Source organism: Anopheles arabiensis, chromosome 2 (assembly GCF_016920715.1).
Source record: "Anopheles arabiensis isolate DONGOLA chromosome 2, AaraD3, whole genome shotgun sequence".
NCBI classification, from domain to species: Eukaryota; Metazoa; Arthropoda; class Insecta; order Diptera; family Culicidae; genus Anopheles; species Anopheles arabiensis.
In genome coordinates, this window is record NC_053517.1 from 64,417,036 (window position 1) to 64,440,711 (window position 23,676).

Consider the following 23,676-nt stretch of genomic DNA (forward strand, 5'->3'; position numbering starts at 1 on the left):
AAAACAATCGTATCGCATTACTTGGATGGTGATTGTTCCAATGATGACGAGCAATATCACTTCAGCATTCGATCTAGCGGCTGTCAAAGCTGGCCCCCGGCCATGGAGGGCTAATAAATTAGAAAATTGATTTACAACACCCGAAACACCCAAAACCTGATCCGGTGCGATTTTCATGCGTACTAATTTTCCAGAAGAAAATCTTATCGTTCCCAATACCGGGCATGGCAAGGATGATTTATGATTGACCTGGAAAAGGAAATTCGATTTCAGTTCTCGCGAAATGATAACGGCCCGCCAGAAAATGCATGATACAGTACAATTTCAAGCAACCTATCCCTACGATTTCGTGCTGCAAATTAGTATGTGTCACGTACATAGCGAAATGGTATATTTTAGACTAAACACGATGGCTCGTGCGAATTCCATTTAAATATTCTTGGGCGCTCTCATATGCTAGTATTACGAAAGGGTGACTGAACTAAGTCGTTTTTAGCGCTACGCATAGATGAGTTCGTTTGAGCAATTAAGTTAGACGCTTAACTGGCGAATATGGTAACCATTTGTATTTTTTAGTATTATTTTTTAGAATAAAAACCCCTCATGATCAAATCGACGACTCACGAATGAGAAGAGCGAACAGAATAATACATACTTACGCAGCACAGTAAATAAAAGTTATTGGAAAAAACAAAGCTGATGTTACTTAAACGCAGTTATACTTAAGTTCGATATATAAAGCGCAAGCTGATTGAGCTTGTTTGTCATATCGTGCACCTAGACGAACTAAAAACATAAACAAATAACTTTTTACCTGAAAACAGACTCCTAATACCTTGATACTCATGGTATGATGTATATTTGCATTATTCTTTGTTTTGATCTGCCGATTGACCAAAAACGGGTTTTGTTGAATACTGTGCCCCTCACTTTTCTGCGCTAGTATGATTACGAGCTGCAAGCTTTGCAGGAAAAGGTTATCCATTCCGAATGAACAGATGGTTTTTATTAAGCCGTTAATACTTAGTTATTGGTAAACAATTTTAACTTATAAAGATGTCTCAATATACAACTACATTTTATACATCTCTTATTACTTTTCTTATATGACTCGACGGCGATCTGTCTACGGCCACAATGATCCACTTAGTTCGATGAGTAGGACATTTAATGAGGTGAATCATTTGTTCGATTTCTGCAATACGTTCCAATCTTTCAAAAATAGCTTAAAACATGGGTTTTAACGGTGTACACATTTCTATGTGATTGATACGTGATGTCCTATCTTACATTAGATTAGAAACTAAGATCATTCTCCTGGATCCTTGTTATCCATTGAATGTAACGAATAAATAAATAAATTATTCCCCATTTATTCATTTATTAACCTCAAATGCCAAATGGCTGATGGTGATGGTTAGTCAATAAGGAAAATGGTTCATGTATTAAACACTATTTTGTTAATTTTGATAATAATAATAATAATAAAAAATTGTTCCTAATGATAATCTTTTAATGTTTAGCCAGAAATGCAATAATGAGACTACCCAGAGATTTTAATACCACAAAAATGAAATTGGAAGAGATTTTAGTATAAAATATTGGACAAGATGTTGGTCGATATAAAAAAGGAAATAAAAATGCACGGAATAAGCGTAAGTCAGCATATTGTCTTTTATTGAACATTATAATATAAAGCAGACTTGCGTGAAACTCATCTGTTTGGCGGGCAACCTGCTAACCTGAAAATTCGTTTTGCGGGTCGCAATATCTAACTCGAAAATCGATGGTAAAGGTATTCCATTTCAAATATAGACTTGATTAATCATAACTTCATAGCGTCGCGGGTCGCAAACAGAACCCTCAGGAGGCCGCATGCGTCCCGCAGGCTGCCACTTAGACATACCTGATTTAAAGAATTGATAACGTTCATAAATGTCGTATATATAATCTTCACCCTACCCTGTAACTATTAAATAAAAGTGTAGCATTAGAAAACTATTTTCCATTCGCATTTTCACTATCAGAAAATTGATGCAGGTGTCAAAAAGCTAACGAAAAGAAATATTGTCCCGTCTGCACATTTTCCAGCTCAATCAATTTCCGGGTTTTCCACTTCTTTCCGCCTTATTTCGCTAGGAGCAATTTTATGAACGACAATCTCGAAACGAATGCGATGAGATTTCTTCATACCGCTTAAGCTGTGCAGCAAGAATCACGGTTTGTGTGGCTCTTTGCTGCACTTTAGCTTCGAGCGAGTCATTTGCACCACCAGCGTCATCATCTAGCGAAAACCGTCCGGTTGGGCATCAACCAAGTTCCATTTCCGCCAGAAGTGGAATCTGGTAAGTTTTTCAATTTTGAACTTTTTTGCTCCTACTTCCTACCACCAACGCTGCGTGAAATGATGGATGGCCACGGCTAGCCCACGGTTGTAACCGATCCGAAGGGCAACACAATCGCAGCATAAATCCCTGCGCTGGGACGGAAGCATTCGTTTGAAACTGAGTAAGTGTATGAGAATTCACGTACTTCCCTTTCCCAACAGCATCTTTCACTACACACACACACATACACACATTTTTTATATCACTTGTAAAAGTCCTTCGTAGCTAGTGTGCTGTCTCATGTTGCTTCTCAAAGGAATTGGTGAGTACGTGTTGATAGCGCAAAGTGAGTAGTTGATCAATTTATCCATTTCGGATCGAACGAATGATGCGCTATATTGCCTATGGATGTGACTGCAATGCACGGAACAGGTATTCCCAACAGTCTCTTTTGAGGTTAGTCTTTTGTAGAACTTACCCGTCACGTAGCTTTCACGCTTACTCCCATTGGAGTTTGTTCTTCGAATTCAAATTCGAATGTGAGGATAAGCAAGGGTTGTACCTATACTTGTTTTAGCATGATTAACCTCACACAAAAACATGGTTTGCTCGATACAACGCAACGCAACGAATTGGAATTGCAAAATGACGGTTGCAACATGACGGAATCCTACCAGTAAATCATTCAAATTTTCTTTTCCATGCTAACAGTTTGTTAAGTTTAATCAAGGTCAATAAACTATAAAAAAAAAACAAAGAAAAGTATGTATGACATACATGTAAGATTGCTACTTGAGGACTTTGAGAGTTCGTATACCGTTACGATTAAAATTACGGGCAGCTTTCAACTCCGGACATTCATGTTGTTTTAATTTAATTTCTTCATATTTTGTGCCTGGCCAGGCCGCTTTTAAATTTTTAGATGATTGCCATGATGTACTAGAATCAATTAAAAATATGTCTGACCTCAAGTAGGCTTTGTTGGCATGGTAAATAAATATATTCTGTTGGGCAGTTCTCCATCGGAGGCTTTCTTGGCAGATTTGCTTAAAGCCTACGCCGGTGTAATTTCTTCGAAGTCTGGTTCAGATGCATTGAAGTACATCAGAGTCCATTGTCGAGGTTCCTTTAACGTTACAGGAACAGCATTTTATCAAAATTATGCTCTAATTTTTATTACAACACGTTTTTAATTCTGTCCAGAATTAGCAAGATATTTTTTTACTTTGTTTGAAATTCCGGACAGCCGAAGAAAATTGTGATTAATTGGAAAAAATGGATTAATTGCAGTGATAATTACAAGAACAAAGATACAGTAATAATAATAAAACAACGATATTTGAAGATAGATGTGACACATGCCTTAATAATGGCCGTACGGGGAAGATCGTCATATCGCGCAGCAGTACTTCGGTAAAATGCAATACGGTATATCAATTAAAATCAGCATAAAATATTTAACAGCCTCAAACCCCACTTTTACGACCCCAATACCAACTAATGAGAAAAAATCAAACTAAAAACATGTAATAAGTACAACAAGTACAACGTGGATTCACATAACAGGGACACACAGTTGTTCAAACCAATTAACCTCATTGATCAAGTTATAAGTGTAATTTAATCTACGTTTACCAATTTTTGCACTGAAATTTCATACATACATGCGCTCACCATTATTTTTGGGAAGTTTATATACTGTATGCAACAAAGAAGAGGTGAGAATGTTTTCAAATGATTTTTTTTGAATATAACTACAATTGCACATAATTTATTTTAATTTATTTACAATATCCAAATGGCAACGCGGCAACTGTAGCTGTATTTTTATCGTACAATCTCGGAACCAACAAAGCCTTTTATCGTATAACGAAATCGTGCCGACTGAAAACAACCCCCAAAGTCCCGCCTATTCTCAAAGAGCGTTCTTAACTGATTGTCATTTTTATTGACAAGCACCAGCTGTATGGAAGTGTTGTTGAAGGCCACAGCCGACTAATGTCTCATTTTGCCTCTATTCTCGAGCGTCGTCGCAGCATGCCGTTGGAATAACAGCGAAGGATTCTCTGTCAACACTTTGGCGACAGTCGCAGATGCCGCGTTGAAGTGGCCGAACAATTTAATTCGATTTTTCAATTTGATAAACTTTATGAATAGCTTCCATCAGTTTACTTACAGCCCAAGTGAACATGTTGAGAGTGCACGACAACTGGGAACATAATTTCGTTTAATACATTGAACAGACCCCCAAAATCAAAGGTTCTAAGAAATGCGCGACTAATTCGTTTAATTCGCTTCAACACCAATCAAGGGCCTGCACTACTGAAGCCGCTTAGGCATTCTGTTGGTGGGCAGCACGTTTATATGCTTGTTTACTACTTTTGTTGGTTGATGGTATGATCAACCGTGCACGAAATAGCACGACCTGTTAATAAACGCTTATTTGCATTCGTTCTGGTTTCTGCGTTCAAACAAACTTGAATCTTACTTGAATCCCTTTTTACAGTTGGCCTAACCTTTGTTAAATTTGGCATCATTGTAGTGTTTTGAGGGTTTCAGTTTTTTGTTTTAAGTGACCACAATACATCTCGAAGATCTGTGTATAATTTTGATCCATTTTGTATGCAGTAAGGGTAAATTAAACGACAACCGAATTAACATAAATTAAAACCACCCAAAAGCTTATTTATGTTCTGCCGAGTGTGGCGCCAGTATTTTTTAAATACTGTTTTGTTGCATCGCTTTTTGTATTGGGAAGGCTAGACGATGGACGATCTAGACTCAATTAGTAGAACAGTGCGAAAACCCCTAACGACCCATGGCATGAGTTTTCCAGATTTCACGAAACGTCTAGCATGACACATTTCTGCAAGTGGCATCATCGCAGCCAAAGCTTGCCTACGAATCATCCGTCTCTTGTGATGTTACGATAAAAGCACTGTCAAGCATGGTGTAAGAGAAGTGTCTACAATGACATGAAAATTGTCCGGTAAAAATGAAACAACGAATGGTATGGAACCCTTTTAATTCGAAGGTCCTTATTTACCTTCGCCTGACAGATAAGGCTTCAAAGGAAGGAACTGTGATGGCGACAGGCCTGCCAGAGAGTCGCTTATTACACACCATTAACACAACAACTGGACCGGAGTAGTATCTCTTGCTCGCTAATTAAATTATTCATTCCATAACCAGCAACAAACGCCATGGGGCCGCAGCAATAGATCACAAAAATTGAATTATAGCTAATGGCAAATGATAGATAGGTCTTGCTCTCCATTGCAAAGCATTGAATTTCAATTTAACTTTTGTGTCACAGTATTTATCAACGGTTGTTTGTACAGTATATAATCAAATCAACCGATACAGGCATTCCAAAATTTCCGAATTCGTTTGGTGGGGAAGGGGATTTGGAGGGGGTGATTATCGGTGATAAAAAAAACACGCAATCTTTGACTTTCATTGGCGAGCATCAAAGATATAAATGAAACTTCAACAGAAACCGTTTCTAGTTTACGCTTCATCAAGCACATGATTCTTTAAATCGTGTATCCATACGATTATCCTCTTAAATAAATACACTGACCATTTATTTAGCTCAAAGGAATAATTGTACGCCATCCATTAAACGGTGCGTGACTTGGTTTTTTTCAGTCGCAAATACCCTTGTTCCTAAAATCGTAGCCGTTTTGTGAAAAGTACTGTAACATAAATTGTGCTTTTTACATGGTCCTTCATAGAACATTACAAACCTCTAAAAACATAACATTTGAAGTAAAAATGATGCAAAACTATTATAATCCACTTCACCCTTGAAAAGCCACGTATTGAATTATAACATACTTTATTTAACATTAAAATAATTTAAGCATTAATTGGGGTGGTCCCGTGGTACACAGTTTGTTAACAACATACCCGTCGTGGGTTCAAGCCTAGAATGTATGTAGTATGAAAACGACACGAAACGAAACAACAACCACTCACCTTTGTACCTGGCTTTGTACTTTATGTATGGCAAATCAATACTTTGCGTAGCACGTTTTAGTTTTAGCTGCACTTAAAATAAAAACCCCCAACTTCCACTGTACAAACCAATCACTCTCATCTGTTCACTGTAATTCAGCGGTGTGGCACACACAATTAGCAAGGACAATGCCATCATGTACTGCTGGTGCACTGTACAATACGAAACACAAACCAACACACACACACGCACAAGGATGACTTACACTAGAGTAATCTTGTCTGAAGGATGCGTACTAGTTTGCTAAACACAGCGACCAAATTATTCTCATTCTCTGCGATGATAGTTGCACAAACAAAACGGACGCACACACACACACCTACAATCAATCGAAGAAGATCTAAATTTCAGCGTGAAAAACGTTGATTTCTGTCGATAATACACAATTCAGATGCACTTCACTGACGATTGAATCGAACGGCTTCCGCACTAATTACAGACTTTGGCGTGACAGCAGTGGCATATTTGGATCCGCTTTCATCAATGCCAACTAGATCACACTCACGACGGTTGCATTGGAAATGGGCTTGGGTGATGGAAATTTCGAATGACTGTAACGGCTACCAGCACGCACTCGCGATACTCAGCACAAAAGGCGTGTACGTGTGTGATAGCCTCCACTCGTGGGGACTGCCGTCACGAAACTGAGACCATCGCAGCGAACCAGCGGCTCCAAAGGCCAGCATCCAATTGCGACGGAAAGACAACAGCCCGTGTTCGCCATACGCATGCTCACCACATTTCTCCTACGCGACTACAATAAAGCCGATGAATGAAAGCGTTCACTTCACAGTGCACAGCATCGGCAGCGTGGCGGGAAACGGAACAAGCACTGTGCACACGTTGTGCATACGGAGGCTTGTAAGCGGCTGTTCTTGCGGAGTTCTCTAGCCTCGAGCAAAAGAAATATTCATGCGCCTGGTTGGTTTGTTGTGCTAGCCTTCACCTTGCAACAGGATGCAGGATTGAAATGTGTGATTTCCTCGCAATGTGCAATGACTGCACCTCCCTTGCACACCTGTTGCTAGCTAAGGGAGCAAGCCAACCCCCGGCATTGCCATGATTGTCGCCGTCGCCTTGCACGGGGTGGTTATTGAGTTAGAGGTAAATTAGTATCGCGCCGCCATCGCTAACGAGGCGACCATCATCGGAACAGACGTGCATACCGACTTCATACACCGGCGGCAACTGCTCTTGTAGGCAACGAGCCGAGGAAAGGAAATTGGTTTTGCATACGAAATTAGCCGCCAATCGGCCTGGGTGTACCTCAAAAACCGCCCACACTCGCGGACGGTTATTGTTTGGAGCGTGGAACAACAATCGGTGCCTATAATTTGACATCGACTCCGACTAACCTTTGACACACCATCGTGTTAGCGTGCATCTCGTGCGGCAAACTTTGAGGAGTGGATGTGTTTGCACCATGTTGGGCGCACATTTCAATAGCTATAGACATAATCAATAACATGGATAAAATATTAACGGCAGAACACGACAACGAAGCTAAGAAAGGAAAGGATCGCGGCTGCAAGCTTTTCGGATTCTATTCATTTAAACACAGCTCAAGGTAAGCATGTTTGGGTGCATAACACAATTTATTTAGCAAAGAAAAGCAATTCTTTCGTATCTGTTGGACATAAGCTTAAAAGAGTGGTAGCATGTTACTAAATTAAACTGGTGGTGGTGGTAGTGGTGGTGGTGGTTGTGTTGTGGCTATTGAAATGGTTTATGCGACAAACTTTGCCCAGTGATGGAATTTGCTTAATGAACATCACCTGAACGAAGTTAGTCGCATAACGATGTGTAGACTCGCGCTTCTTCGTCGATATAGCACTGTTTTGATCAAAGTAACACTCGCCCATCGGCTTGAACTTGAACGATCCTCGCTGCTAATGGATATGTCGACATTAAAGTACAACTACTGTGATATGATCTATAACTCAGATCACAGCAGAAGTTCCTTCAATATTGACACCCTAGTTCCTTACTCTACTTTCTAACTTTAAAAACAATACACACGCACACACACAGATATACGATCTCAACTTCAAACACTGTCCTGCACGTTGCACCTCGTCTCGTTCCATCGGTGCCTGAAAGTGCAAAGTTAGTAGGTAACTACTGCTGTGATATGGGCGATAACGCTTTACTGTTCACATATCACACCGGGAGTTCCTTCAGACTTCAAACACTTGATAATTTTTCTCTTCCTCTCTCTCTCTCTCTCTGTCTCAAACGAACCTATTCTTTCTTCTCTACACGCACTGGTCTTTTTCTTGTTTTGCACTGACGATTTTTTCAACGATTTAGGATACGAGTGTTCGGTCTAGTCACTTTTTGTCAATTCAATCACAAGCGACTACTCCGACATTCGCCCTAAGCCGTGAGCCGGGACGTGAAACAATGAACCTCACACGATCGTCACGTATTCACGTACTCGATCTCCAGAAATACACTGACTCAACTATCGGTGATCGGTGGTCGGCTTTCTTCTGCTGATCGGAGGTGCTGTTGCAATACTGTTCAACCATCAACTGATAGCATAAGCATAATTGCCCTCACCTTATATATGTGACCATTTTCAATATCCAGGCTAGCAAATCCATCCAGCGCCGCGCACCCGGTTGTTGTCGTTAACCGGGCGGGCATTCCTCCCCCCTCCCCCACGAATTGGAGGGTACACGCCCGGGTACGGGGTAAAACTGATGACACTATAGGAGCAGTTGGTTTTGACCGTTGGCAGTTTCGTCAAGGTAGTTTTTCATCAACACAAAACACTAGATAGAACCACGGCCCAACCAGGGGGTTCACCAACAGCTCTGATTATGACAAAACTGCTACCGTTGCAAGTTACTGTCGCTTCTTCTTAATGTTTCTATAACCGTTGGTGGTAGTTGGTAGTAAAGAAGGAAGCTCACTGCCCACTTTTTATATGTTGTCCTCCCTTAAACAAGGCGTCGACACATTGGGGTAGAAATAAAACGTCCGTTAAAACTCACGACTGCACAGCCATGGGGGAACGCAGGGTAGGCGCAGCCTAGGCGTTTGTACAGCGCATAAAAACACGTAAAGCTGAATGTGTTCAAAACGGCTACAGGTAGCAGCCGGGCATTTCTGTCGTCGTGAAATGGTAAATGTTTTAATTCCACCACGCTCGGTTTTTAAAATAAGCGTTGATTTGCTGCGCGTAAAGGGGTAGGTAGTGCCAACAGTCTAAGCTGAGGTAAGCTTATTTTTTCTGCAGAATTGTTTTGCACCCATCGCAGTAGGTCAGTAGGGATAATTGTTTTAATTTGTACGATGGTGTTTTAGCTGCATTCTCAGTTTTATATGCACTGGTTGACCCAAATCGCAATTGGCGTTTCTAACGAACTTTTCCTACACTCTTTAAATAAAGCAACGCGTTAGGTGTATCGTATAAAATGTATTTTTTTTTTTCAATGTACCCTAAATGTTTGAACGCCCCAAAAGGCTGCACGCAAAAGATTTTTGCACCTTTTGTTTTTTTTATATTTAAATTAAAAACATTTCACTTTGCAAATAATTTCAAATTTTAACTAAAGATTAATTTAAACAGCGATAAAATTTGCAAAATAGATAATTTTTTAAATGCATAATTATCAGGAAAAGCATAATGGTTTGGTGTACAGTCTTTCCCCGAGTTATGCGACACTCGAGTTACGCGAATTTTTATTTTTGACAGTTCAGATGTCAAATCAGTTAAATTTTCTCCATCAATTGTCAAATGAAAAATAATTAACAACATTTCCAAAATTTTAAATCAATAAAAAGTCAGAAATATCCGAATTTTCTACACCAATTTCATCAAATAAGTAATAAATTACATAAATGAACTAATTTTAATAAAAACTCATGATAAATAAAGTATATTTTTGCTGTAAAACGTGATATTCGACTCACGCGAATGTCTCCAGAACGCCTTATTCGCGTAACTCGAGGAAAAACTGTACAACAAACTTTTTAGAAGATTTTGGCAACCGAAGGGATGCATGGTATATTGTAGTTTTGCGCTATTTGATCTAGGCTTCTTGCGCCAAACAGCTTAATTTTCCAAAGCCTACTTAGGGAGTTTAAAAACATACTTCTTTCTTCGTAATTAGCACCATGTGCTGCGCAATTATCTAATCTGGCAATAGCAAAGGGAAATAGCATCACCGAAGGTCGTCCGAAAAAGTTGTGAAATTTATTCTCTCGAGTGTCGTCTTCGAATGTGTCTGAAATAGAAGTGTGCGAGAAAAAAAGAGTCCACAGTGTTAAGATGAAGTAAAATGCAGCACACCCATCACTGTGTGCGTGGTTCTCAAGTGGGCCAACTTTTGAGGTCTGATTTTGACAGCTAAGTAAAACGCTTTGTCCCGAACTTCCATTCTCCAAAGGGATGCAAGTTAAAGACGAATATTTCGGTGGTGTACAGTTCGAGCTTTGCCGTATAACAACATCCGACCAACGAACCACCGTTCGCACGGCCGTTACACAGCGTTGTGCTTGTGGAGTTCTCATTCAATGCTTCTTGGCAGCTGAAAGTAAACCATGTGCCTTCCTCTGTTAGCTTAATTTGTCTTTGGAGGATAACTGTGGAATAGCTTCATTCCCAAAAACATCCTTTGTGTAGTTTTCGTTTTAAAAAGTACGCCGACCTACCTGTCCTCCTGGGAGGTAACGTAAAAGTTTGTTTTTGTCCCCCATTTTCCCCTCTTTCTGCCGGCCAATGTGTAGAGTGTAGCCGCAAATCTAGCAGCTTTCCTTATCATATAGTATCCATTTTCATGTGCAGGACGGATATTTTGTTGCATAAAGTACAATTACGCTGCACATGAAAGTAAGCATGCTAGCGAGCGGACGACCGAGCGTTCAAAGCGTTCGTCCGTCGTCCGCCGTGCACGTTCCATCAGCATGTCGGTTCGGTGTAATACTTTTGCGTAAACATCACAACCAGTGAGCAGAATTGTAAAGTAATCGCTACACTCCCGTACGAGGAGCAGCCTGAGCTATCCATTTAATCAACGCGCTGTGACGTTTGGCAAAGCATAAATCTGCGATGCTACGTTTGGAATGAAGGGCAACACCACATCCTGGGACGGTGAACGCGAAAGAGAACAGGAGCAGCCAGAGACATAAAATGGAATTTTAGTTTCCATTCCAGCAAGCGTTCCTGGCCGTTCATTAGAATATGTGTCGTTGTTGCCCAGCGCAAGACTTGAACGAAAGTTATTTCTCAAACGAAAACTTCCACGTTGAATGGGCATATTGTAAGACTTTAACGTGTATGTAGATAACAAGAGCAATCAATAAATTACCGATACAGCATGTATTTTTTGTTGATTTTTTTACGATCTGTATATATCACGGATAAATCTACATGTGCTATTAAAATTATGTTATTCGGACAAGCATACAAGTTGTAGTTACACCCGTATGGCCCCGTATGGACCAAGCTCCCCCCACACCCTCATACCCCCCTCCCCTATTATATGCATAGGACTGATTATCTTGCAATCAGTAAATCAATGCCTAACTTAAACAATAGCTTTACAGAACCCGTCAATTTGACGGAATTTAAACTTTGAAGTAAAATACTAAAAATACCATTGGTTTAGTTTTGATTTTTACTGTTCGTAAATGTATCATTACATACTATGAGTTTGTAGCTATGTAGTATTATTTTCATAACTTTCCTAGATTTTAAGATACATATGTGGTTAAATAGATTTAGTGTAAGTATCTAAGTTGTAACATTTTTAATTAAAAGTCAACGTAGCAATGAAAAAGAACAATAATCCACATATTATCAAACAAAAAATCTTGATAAATGATTTAAATAAAGTGGCCTCAACCGGAATTGCTAATCAACTTATTCCTCGTGTGTTTCGAAACTCCCGCAGACATCGATCAAAATGTAGCATCGAAAGGATACATTCATGTGTTCATGTGTTCGTTGAAACAATAACGACTGTTACAATAAATTAGTATTATAGAGACAATTTTTTTATGGAAACCAAAACATGTTAAACGATTCAAAATTTTAATAAAATTGGGGTTTTCATGATTTTACCCAATCGAAATACGTATACGTTATCCATCCGTCAAATTGACGGGTGTCCGTAGAGGTAGGTATTAAACCCGTAAACCTAGTGTAAAGTCGCAATAAAGTTAAATAGTTTAAAGTGGTACTATTTTATTATCTTCTCCTTCTATGTGGCGTAACGTCTTACGCGGACATACCGGCCTATATAGGTTTTTGAGACTTATTCAATACCACGCAGCCGGATAGTCAAGTCTTTGCTACGGGGGGACGGTCTATTCTGGGCTTGAACCCATGACGGGCATGTTATTGAGTCATACGAGTTGACGACTGTATCACGGGACAGCCCCTTTTATTCAGACATTTTTACTTAACTTTTATTACAGAAAAGCTTTTAAGTACTAAACCAACATAGATTTTTTAAAGAAAAATATAGAGTCCCATGGGTTGTTTATTGAAGCGCGAACAAATACGAATAAACGCGCACATGTTAGAACAGTACATAACTATTCGCTTTTCATTCTAACGCTGTAGAGAAATACCGCTTCCGTTTGTGATAATTATATAGTATAACAACATAATAATGATAAGTACCATTCAGTTGTATGTTTTTTTTTGTTATTCTTCTTCTTGCCTTAGAATGTCGCCCAGGTTGTTGCCGATCAATTCGGCAGTCATTTATACGTTTCATGACATGCCCTTCGATTATCGTTCAGCAGAAACAATGCCCGTCCATAGCGGTAGAGATAAGCCAACGCGTTGAGCACGAGTGTACTAATGCCTTCGGCCCCAATCTTGCTATCTCATCGCTGTACACATCGAATGTACTGATGATGACGTTGATGATGCTGTTCGTTCGATCAGTGGTATAGCATTTGCTCAACATGTTCCGCCAAACGTTCGAGGTGAACAGTGCACAACAGTTCCCAGGCTACCACCATACGCAATGGACAGCGCGCAAACTAATGAGCTAACGCAGTGGCCTTTGGTCGATCGGGAGAGCATCGAAAAGATTACACACTGGCTCACCGCTCAACCGCACCTACCGCAAATTCAAGGTAAGGCTGGGTAGCTCTCGCCCAAGCTTTTTGTCCCGTGGTTCTGCTACTCATCTGCAACAGCTACTTGGATGTGAATTCAAATGGGACGCTTTTTTGTCTTCTGCTTTTTCAACCTTTTTTTTTTGCTTTGCAGAACACGAAATCGCCCAGTTCCTGCATGCAAACTATGGCAACGAAGAAGCAACCCAGCGCACTATCGAGAACTATTACACCCTGCGGACCAACTATCGGGATTGCTTCACCGACCGGGACGTGTTCAACGATGCGATGCAAACGGCACTCAGAATCATGTGAATATTACATTGAGAATGGTGTAATTATTTAAGCGAGTTGGCACGTCACATTCCACGCGGACGTGTCTCTGCTACTTTATGGTGTCGCAGTATTGTACACACAACGCGCATTTATTTGTTGTGAATTTGTGTGTAAATATTGCATCAAGCAAATCTTACAACCCGGCGAGAAAGAGTGTAGTTGTGCGCTGGTGGCGCAGTAGCTTGACAGCATTACGCACAGTACACGCCACAGCGTTATCGAACAGAACTTGCTTGATTTTAAAGATCTCACGTACACTACCGTAAAGGCGCATTGAAGTAAACGCAATGTTTGATGTTTGCGATGCTTATGCGATGCCACTGGCGTACGAAATTGTGCGAGCATTCACATTCTTAATTGGTATATTTACATCTATTTACATCAGTTTTGTTCCCTTAACGTTATTCTCCGTATCGTTGGGTATCTTCTGAGTAAAATTTAGTTTTTTTTTTTTAATTCCCAACGTTGATAATAGAAGGGCGAAAAAAGCGAGGGCACCTCATCGTAATATAAGAAGCAGTAGATCCTTCAACATGTCTGGCTGTTGAGTCGCTCACAATTCCATCGGTTGCTCTTAAGTCATTATTTAGGGTAGAAATGTTAGCCTATGAATTCATTATGACAAAGGAAACCGACCCCCCTGGAAGGATAGGTGGAGTCTTTTGTGAGAATTAAATACGACAACGCACACAAAAAAAGCGTTCCGTGGGGTGGGTGGCGATAGAATGTTAGAATTAGTCTCTCGCGTGCTGTTTAATATCATCTTTAATAATATTTTTTTAATTTGATAGATTATAAAAGAGGCTAATTAATATAATTATTCATTTTTTTCTTCCTTAAATGGATCATTTCCTATAGGATGTTCACCATACTGCCAGGAGAAACAAAGGAAGGATATAAAATGGTTTACACACGTTTGCTCACCTCTGATGCGTCCCACTTCAATCACCCGCAGATACTAAAATTGTATGTATTCAATGGATAAGAAACATTTTGGTAAACACCGCACACTCGCCTATAAATGTTTCCTTTTTCTTTAGCATGACCATGTGTCTCGATTTGTGGGTGAAGCTTGAAGGCAATGCAAAGGGGCACATCATGCTGATGGATATGCACGGCATGCACGTTGGCCATATGACCAAAATGAACATGGCAGCGGTAAAGAAGCACATGTTCTATGTACAGGATGCACTCCCCATCAGGCTCAAGCAATTGCACTTCATAAACGTGGTACCGTTCATGAACTGGCTAATGTCGCTCGTCCGACCACTTTTGCACAAAGAGGTGGAGGAGATGATCAACATGCATGTAGGCCTGGGTAAACTGCATGAAGACATTCCCATTGAGTGTCTGCCTAATGAGGTTGGCGGTACTGCTGGATCAGTGCAGGAGCTGCATGGTAAGATACCTTACATTCCACCACCACCTGTTTGATCTGAATGAATTAATTTTGCAGATTCGTTCAAGGAGAAACTGTATGCCAACAGCGAATGGTTTAAGGCAACGGAATCCCAAAACTCGGTAGATGAAACGAAACGGCCTTCAAAGCCGAAAAAATTCATGTTCGGGCTTTTTGGGTAATGTCGCGTTTTTTGGAGCATGAACTAATGTCTTAGCTAGTATACACCTCCCTCTTTTGGGGATTAACTGTTGTGGGAAGTAACGAACTATCAGTACTTTTTATGGCAATATGAACCTAATCATGTAAGACAATTATTGTTAAACTACAACGGTCGCCAGTCTATTACATTCACAGTTTATATTGCATTAGGGTGTGAATCCTTTGTGAAATATGAATGATTATTATAAGAGGTACTATGTGGAAATTAATGCATTGTAGAAATTGACAGTGAAAGATTACATTTATTACATCTGTAATCGCGTTACTAGAGAGAACCATACGTCAGTGAAAAAAAAATTCTGGAAAACATTGTCGATGTAAAAATATCTAAAACAAAAGAAGAAAAATCAACCTATTTAGTTTTTTCGACAAACCTCAACTCTCATCGGAAATGATAAAATAAAAAACGATAAAACCTTGGTGGTTTTGTAAGACAAGGCTTTTGAGTATCATTTTTTTTTAGATAATGTTTTTTTTCAGTTTCAAATTATATTTTTAAAGTCCGTAAAATTGTGTAAGATTATTAAAAGCATGAGACATAAATATACGATAAACAAATATTTTTAAACTATCAATAAAATATATGCACCTGCTTTGTAACTTTTAGTCATGCAATTATAACGTTGTTTATTATAAGTTTGCTGCAGAAAAAGCCAATAATATTGATTTATCATCAAATATCAAGCTAATTTTATAATTTAAAAATCAATGAGATCGAAAAAAAAACTTTTAATTAATAGTTAATAAAATCTCTTATATATTCCCTAATGAGAAAGGACATAAATAAATTCGCATTTTAAGTGTTATTTGAAAGGGCTACCTAAATATTATTTTATAGTATAGGACTAAACATAATTTGTCGCACTTTTGAGTCGAGTTTTTTAAAAAAAATTAGTATTGTTTTTAAACAATACAAATTTGAGAGTGTCATGGTGCATTCGAATAATTCTTATTGTTTTCATCTGTTTCACGTGTTTCGTATTTCGACCCGGTGCGAAAGCCCATAGAGAAAACTTGCAGTAACCATAATCGCCCATAGATGATAAACAAATGAACTGAAAACTATTTTTCGAACGACATATTTGTTCTCGTTTTTGCCGGTCTGGTGGTACAGTCGTCAACTCGTCCGTCATGGGTTCAAGCCCTGAATAGACCGTGTCCGCATACGTAGGACTGACTATCCTGCTATGAGTAAATCTATAAGTCACTGAAAGCCAAGCTCACTTTACTAGTGGGTACAAGACAGGCCTTGACCGACAACGGTTGTTGTGCCAACGAAGACGAAGACGAAGATTTGTTCTCTGTACGAGAAATCAAAACAGAAGAGACTCGATTTAGTTTACATAGTGTCGGCTTTATTTTGATACTGAGAAAATCATGTAAATCTAAGATGAACGATTATGATCGTCATAGATTTTATTATTATTTTCTATGAGATAAACGCTTGACTGAGTTTGCTATAGCAGTAGTGCAGTACTCTGAAACTGATAAGGAATAAAAAAGACGCCTTTCTTGTAATATGATTATTAACGACATAATTTTTAAATAAACATCAAACCGTAATTTGCAATAAAAATTAAAATGAACCCCATGCGCTCCCACTGTGATTCCTTTTGACAGTAGTGTCCCAATGTCAAAGTCCGCTGCAAACGTCAACATCTTCCCCGTTGTGTACATTTCTTGTTGCGAAAACACACACATTACGCATTTTCACCGCTAAAATATGCTTTCGAACGTAGCAAAATCGATTGGCCAGCGCAATCTGTTTGGCAAGTTGGTGAGTAATATTGGTGAAAGTTTTCGGGAATTTGAGTGGAATTAATTTCCCAACGTAGAGTCGGGTAATTACCGTGGAACAGTTGTATATCTACCAACATACCAACACCCGCTCGCTAAAACCATTCTCCTCCACCTCCTTCGTGTAGAGTGATTGCATAATGAAACAGAAAAAGGATATTGAACAGTGTACACGATAAGAAATATCAATGGTATTTCGGTGTTTCGCCTGTGCACAGAACGACGAACGAATAAGCGCATCGATCCAAAATCCGCATAGAAACGTGTTAGAAACAAAAATCCGTGATTCAGCATGGGGTTAACGAAGTGGGTGAACACACTATTCCGTTCAAGCAAAGCGGCTGCAGCTGCTACTGAAGCAATCAAACCGAAAAACAACTCGCCCAGTGCGATTGGAAATGAAAACAAAGTGGTTAGAGCTATTTAACTGTTAATGCGTGTTGATGCTACCGAATGAATTCATTCAGTACATAGAAGTGCATATCTTTTCCTCTAATCCTGCGTTCTTTGTCTCTCTGCAGAAAACACTTTCAAGCCAGCAGCAGAATGGATTTGCTTCGGAAGCTACGTTCGAGACGCGGGTAAGTAGTACTACACAGCGTAATGCTTAATCATTCACTTGTTTGTGATAGTTTCAATAATGCAATGACCTACCATGCGAATGTTCCGTGTTATTACTCTGAACAACTTAACCTATGAAGGTCGTCTGTTATCAGCTGCGTTATGACCGCATCTGTATTGCGTTTTTTGTTGCATTTTTTATTTATTCACTAATCAGATGTTTTGATTAGATCAGTTGATCAAAAATTTAATGAAAAATGTGATTTTTTGCTTTTCGAATTTTCAATTGTATTTTCAATTTATTGTTTAAAATAAATTAAGTGCATGATACTTTCAGCCTAAAGAAAGGTTGTCATTTAAATAACAGATTTCTACTCTCAATTGTTTCTAACACTTTTCCGTTATTTTCGTCTATGTGTACATTCGTTTTCCCTGTATGCTTGCTGCTTGTTCGCAAAACGAATCAGGCCTTTAAGCTGCATAACCTTGAAGAAGGACCTTCGACCAAGGTGACTCTCACCAAGGAGGATGCTCTGAAATACTACGGCCAGATGTACACGATACGACGCATGGAAACGGCTGCCGGTAACCTGTACAAGGAAAAGGTGATCAGAGGCTTTTGTCATCTGTACTCTGGCCAGGAGGCGTGTGCCGTTGGAATGCGTGCGGCTATGCGTCCCGAGGATTCCTGTATCACCGCGTACCGGTGCCACGGATGGACGTATCTGATGGGTGTGTCTCCCGTGGGCGTACTGGCTGAGCTAACGGGCCGTAGCAGCGGCTGCGCTCGAGGTAAGGGTGGCAGCATGCACATGTACGGTAAGAACTTCTACGGCGGAAATGGCATCGTCGGAGCTCAAGTACCTCTAGGTGTCGGTATCGGCTTCGCTGCTAAATACAACGGAACCCAGGGAGCCTGTATTGCGCTGTATGGCGATGGAGCTGCCAACCAGGGTCAGCTGTTTGAGGTGTACAACATGGCAAAGCTGTGGAACGCGCCTTGCATATTCGTCTGCGAGAACAATGGTTACGGAATGGGTACCAGCGCTGAGCGTGCGTCTGCCAACACCAACTACTATACTCGTGGAGACTTTGTGCCCGGTATCTGGGTCGACGGTATGGACGTGTTGGCAGTTCGCGAAGCCACCCGCTTCGCGTTGGAACACACCTCCTCCGGCAAGGGACCAATTCTGATGGAAACGGCCACTTACCGTTACTCTGGACATTCCATGTCCGACCCCGGCACTAGCTATCGCTCGCGCGACGAAATCGCCGAAGTAAGACAAACTCGAGATCCGATAACATCGCTACGCGAAAAGATTTTAACGACCGAGCTGGCCACGGTGGAAGAGCTGAAGGAGATTGAAGGCAAGATTCGTGCTGAGGTAGACTCGGCGACAAAGGTGGCCAAGACCGACAAAGAAATCTCCGTCGATGAGCTTACCGCAGATATTTATGCCAATCCAGAAAACCTCACGTCCGTACGCAACACAGTGCCCCATGCCGAACTGCAGCACAAGCGGCTTGGACAGGCGGTCAACATGTAAACATCTACATGACATGGCATGGTTTGCTACGTTAATATGTGTTTCACCACTATCGAAATGTCCGGGCAAGGAAAGAACAAAGCAGTAGATGCAATCTCACGAATAATTTCGATTACGGTAAAATCTGTTCTAAACGTCATATTTTTGTTCGGGATCAGTGATACCCTTTGCCTGGTCTTAATGATACGGGTATAATCATAGCGATCCAAACAATAATGTTTCTGTTTTTTTACATAATGTGAACGAAACAACAACTACAAACGAAAAACGTATTTAATTTTTTTTTTGTTCATTATAAACGGGTTGCAAGGCATTTAAGACAAACCATAAAATACATTTGACACTCATAGAGTAAATGCGAAGAAAATGTGTTGATTCGATTTAAACGTAGCGATACAATATCACAAATCGTGAAATGTGTATCAATCAGTATTTTATCCTTAACTATTTGCAAAACGTTTTCACTATAACTTACTTTCTCAGTCGTTCTCTCTACTCGCTATAGAATTTATTTCGAAGCATGAAGCCCCGCCGTATGATTCGATACTCTGCACACCAAATCTGCAACCATCTTTGTAGACGTATACATTATGCACGTTGGTGTAGACTAGCACTTGGCTATTGACTATTCGATAGCTAACCATAAGTGCTGGCACGCTGCATATTAAAGAACCAGGAAACGGGCAACTAGAAGATATATTTATACTCTGAAGCTTTCCAAAGATGGACGTATCGAAAGCCGTGTAGTTTACGTTGATAATCTGAAGAAAGTTTTAACAGTGGCCAGTGTGCCGACACTGTGATGGGAAATCCGGAACCAATGATCCACTCCGACTCTGGCACTGAATTTGATTTTAGTGCAATAAAAACGTGTTTTTAAATTGTTTTATTTTTTTAGTAAATTTTATCGAATATCGTTTGATGTTTCGTTTACTAGATTCATCCAACTACACACATATCTCTAGAGATTGTACTATGACGCAACATTTATGGTTTTCTGAACATGGTTACTTGGATCATTTCAAGACAAAAATCGCCCTAGCAACGACTAGAAACAGGGGACAGCGCAATCCATAGCGAAAGGTGCATTTGAGACAGTTGGTGCGAATAATGCTCGCAAAATACGGCGATTTGAGCATTACATTTCCATCGTCAAAAGTAAGGGATTTCATTAAAAAATAACGTGTTAAAAGACGATTTAGGCGATGCAAATTCTAAAAATTTATGTCTGTGATCGTTCTGACACATCTCGAAACGGAGCCTTTTGATCCACAATGGCACCTCCTTTATTTGAAGAAAAACTTGCGATGAACGGGTGAGCAAGCGTTGAGAATTAGTTAGCATTTGTTTATGTTTTCTACCGATACCTAAACCGCGGTTCACTTAAGCCTAGACCACAAGCGAGAAAGAGAAAACACTAGACAAGAAATGAGAGGGAACGAAGCTTGACAGCTGATTGCTGCCTTGCGCACCAACACTTGCAAACATTCAAATTCCGTTTGTACGAGCGGTAGGGAAGAAGGGCCGGACAGCTCGACAAGCTGCTCGACAAATATGCCATAGGGAAGGGCTGAAAAATAGAGCAAGAGGCAACTATTTTGTTCTGTCGCTATGTTCTGCAGACTAGTGATGGGACATTTTCAAAAATATCGGAACGGAACGAAACTAGATATTTTTCAAACCGTTCGGACAATTGCGAACGTGCCGTTCCGATCGAACATACTAGGTTCAAATTGTTTATCCTAATTACGTATCAGGAAATGGAACGAACCTCCTAGGTTCGCTCCAGAACGCGCATCACTACTGCAGTCGTAAAAATACCTGTCAACTAGAGGTGCATCTAACGATTCATTTCACAACTCGAGGTGCGAACCTACGGGAATCGATTCTGATTTGAGTTCAGGTTGAGTTCAAGTAGGTGCAGCGATTCAGGTAGGCACAAGAAAGCATTAGCGAATCGCACCCGAAATCGAAAACTCGCGGACGGAAATCATACCAGTAAACGAGTAAACCTACATAAGATATCGGTAAAGCGAACCAAATATCAAGTATGAATAGGTAGTCTCGAGCTTTAGGAAAAAACGCATTCTAAATCCTACCGTCGCAGTTCATACATTCCTCAGTTAGTTTGACCATACAATCTTTCTTGCGTACGACTGAAAATTTTCACTATTTATAGGACCTAATGGACCTAAGCAATACGACAAAGTCGTCGCTCCTCAAGTTCGCCTTGTAGACCTTGTTTTGAAAGTGGGCGTTTAATTTTGGTGTTTTTTTTTTGCTTTATTTTATCAAATATTTATCAAAATATGGCTTATCATAACCAAAAGAAAATATATTCAATTCCCTAACTATAAAGTTTATTGAATGAAATGTATTTTCTTGTTATTCTTCACTAATCTTTTTTTTATCGGGGGAAAAATGCGGGGAATCACAAGGAAATACATTTAATTTATTAATTCAATATGTGTTATAGTTTAAATAGTTGGCGAATATCCTTTTTCTTTTGGTGTACGATAAGCCATATTCTGATTAATATTTAATGAAATACAATGGAGCGCCGTTTATACGGGTACCTTTAATCCGGCTGTCCGTCTATCCGTGCTGTTGAGAAATGACAGTTTAATACAAAGGTGACATTGCGTGCTATACAATATATTAAAAAACGGCTATCAGAGCACATTGCCATAACAAAAAACGCTATAATTCATGACAAAATTCGAATATTCTCACTGAAAAAACATGAAGTTAATAAAAATTGGCTAATTTGTATTAAAACATAAGATAAAATTAAAAAAATCAGGAATTTGTGATTAAATATGTACTTTGACTCATTATTCGTATTATTCGAGTATCCGGGCGAGTTCGAGCTCCGTTAAGCCTGGATCAACGGAGCTCCACTGTATAGCAGAAACCCTCAAAATTTCACGATCAATTTCACTGGAACTGTAACCTGGGCTTTAATAAAAATAGAAAAAGACCCGAAAAACTCCAGTGAAACATGATATTCAATAAATTTGTTATTATTATTATTTTTATTATTATTATTATTATTATTGTGACTATCCTTAAGCAAAATGCGTGTGAACCAACCAACATTGTTGGCAACAGCAATCTTGCATCCTATGTTATTTCCTCTTGTTTGTCTATGTGTTACATGTTGTACATCGCTTGTATGTTTGTGATAGATGAATGTATGCATGAATGTAAGAATGAATGAGTGCAATGTGTATGGCTGAGTAATCGGCATTGACGGCAGACAGAAGATCCTTGCTCGAACGATGTTCTTGCAAGGATTTACTAGATAGCTGGAACGATACAGACCCCCGCCATGTCACTCGGACCACTGAAGGAAAGGACTACAACGATACAGACCCTCGCAATGTCATTTGAGCCACTAAATGGGAATATACTCGGACCGCTTCTGATGGATGGATCCGACGAAATGCCTGGAATCCACACGATACAGACCCCCGCAATGCCATTTGGAACACTGAACTGGAATAGACAACCTCGAAACCCGAATGATGTAGACCTTCGCCACGCTTATAGGACCGCAAAATCATGGACTGGATTGATTAAAACCAAACCGTCCGAGTACACCCGGGATAAGGTGCCCTTCCATGGCTCAGAGAAGTAAATGTCTCCCTGCCAATATGGATTGTAGCGCCATGAATTACATTTGTATTTTCTACTCTTAAGCAATACGGCCTTTTTGGACCGTTACTCCTGAATAAAAAAAAAATTATTGTTATTAATATTATTATTATTATTATTATTATTATTATTATTATTATTATTATTATTATTATTATTATTATTATTATTATTATTATTATTATTATTATCATTATTATTATTTCTAAAATTATTTTGATAAACTTTTATATGATGATAATAATATAATTTGACAATATGATAGGATGACTTGAATTAAACAAGTTAAACAAAAAATCCGACACATATCTTGAGATCAAATGAATGAAAAATATTTTAAGTGCAGTTCATTTTTATCATTCAAGTCATACAAATATAACACAGCCCAGAAAGATAAACCATCCAAGCAAGATCAGTACTTTGGTCAAATGCAATAGATGGTTTTACACTTTATTGACAATAAACCAACAAGAGCAATGAAATATACCAACACTGTTTAATTGCATGACTTGGGTCGCTGGATTTAAATAAAATAGAATAAAATAAAATAATCAACTCTTGATACCGGGAAAAAACAAGCAATTGTTAACAACAATCAACTCGCAATGAACTTCATCATGGTTACCGGTGGTGTCATCGCACTGCAATCTTCACACTATTCGCGGGGAAGTATCCTAGGGACTCCATTCATTTGGATGGATAGCAAAACAACAGATAAAGCAATTG

General features: G+C 39.5%; 3 protein-coding genes and 1 long non-coding RNA gene across 7 annotated transcripts in view; 2 read left to right on the forward strand and 2 right to left on the reverse strand.

Moving 5' to 3' along the window:
- The window catches only part of LOC120893915 (neuropeptide SIFamide receptor-like), a 59,582-nt gene extending 52,417 nt beyond the window's left edge, over positions 1-7,165 (reverse strand). For 2 of the 3 annotated variants that reach the window (XM_040296144.1, XM_040296142.1), the window contains exon 1: positions 6,309-7,165. The gene's annotated coding sequence lies outside the window, so the exon portion shown is untranslated. The remainder of the gene's footprint in view (positions 1-6,308) is intronic. The other variant, XM_040296143.1, reaches the window with a different exon arrangement.
- Positions 7,166-13,129: 5,964 nt separating this feature from the next.
- LOC120896878 (alpha-tocopherol transfer protein-like) lies at positions 13,130-15,825 on the forward strand. Its single transcript, XM_040301381.1, has 5 exons — positions 13,130-13,449; positions 13,586-13,742; positions 14,626-14,733; positions 14,808-15,166; positions 15,224-15,825. Exons 1-5 carry the CDS (start codon positions 13,338-13,340, stop codon positions 15,346-15,348), a joined length of 861 nt encoding a protein of 286 aa, XP_040157315.1. The 5' UTR covers positions 13,130-13,337; the 3' UTR covers positions 15,349-15,825.
- Positions 15,826-17,033: 1,208 nt separating this feature from the next.
- On the forward strand, positions 17,034-19,655 carry LOC120895398 (probable pyruvate dehydrogenase E1 component subunit alpha, mitochondrial). Of its 2 annotated transcripts, none has more exons than XM_040298712.1 (3): positions 17,034-17,165; positions 17,707-17,766; positions 18,214-19,655. In XM_040298712.1, exons 1-3 carry the CDS (start codon positions 17,112-17,114, stop codon positions 19,291-19,293), a joined length of 1,194 nt encoding a protein of 397 aa, XP_040154646.1. In that variant the 5' UTR covers positions 17,034-17,111; the 3' UTR covers positions 19,294-19,655. The 2 variants fall into 2 exon arrangements, with proteins under 2 accessions (XP_040154646.1, XP_040154645.1); XM_040298711.1 differs by lacking the exon at positions 17,034-17,165 and adding an exon at positions 17,183-17,597.
- On the reverse strand, positions 19,582-20,422 carry LOC120895399. The gene is made up of 2 exons (XR_005738313.1): positions 19,935-20,422; positions 19,582-19,864 (listed from the first exon to the last, which is right to left on the reverse strand). It is a non-coding gene; the product is annotated as an uncharacterized LOC120895399 (long non-coding RNA).
- Positions 20,423-23,676: the final 3,254 nt, after the last annotated feature.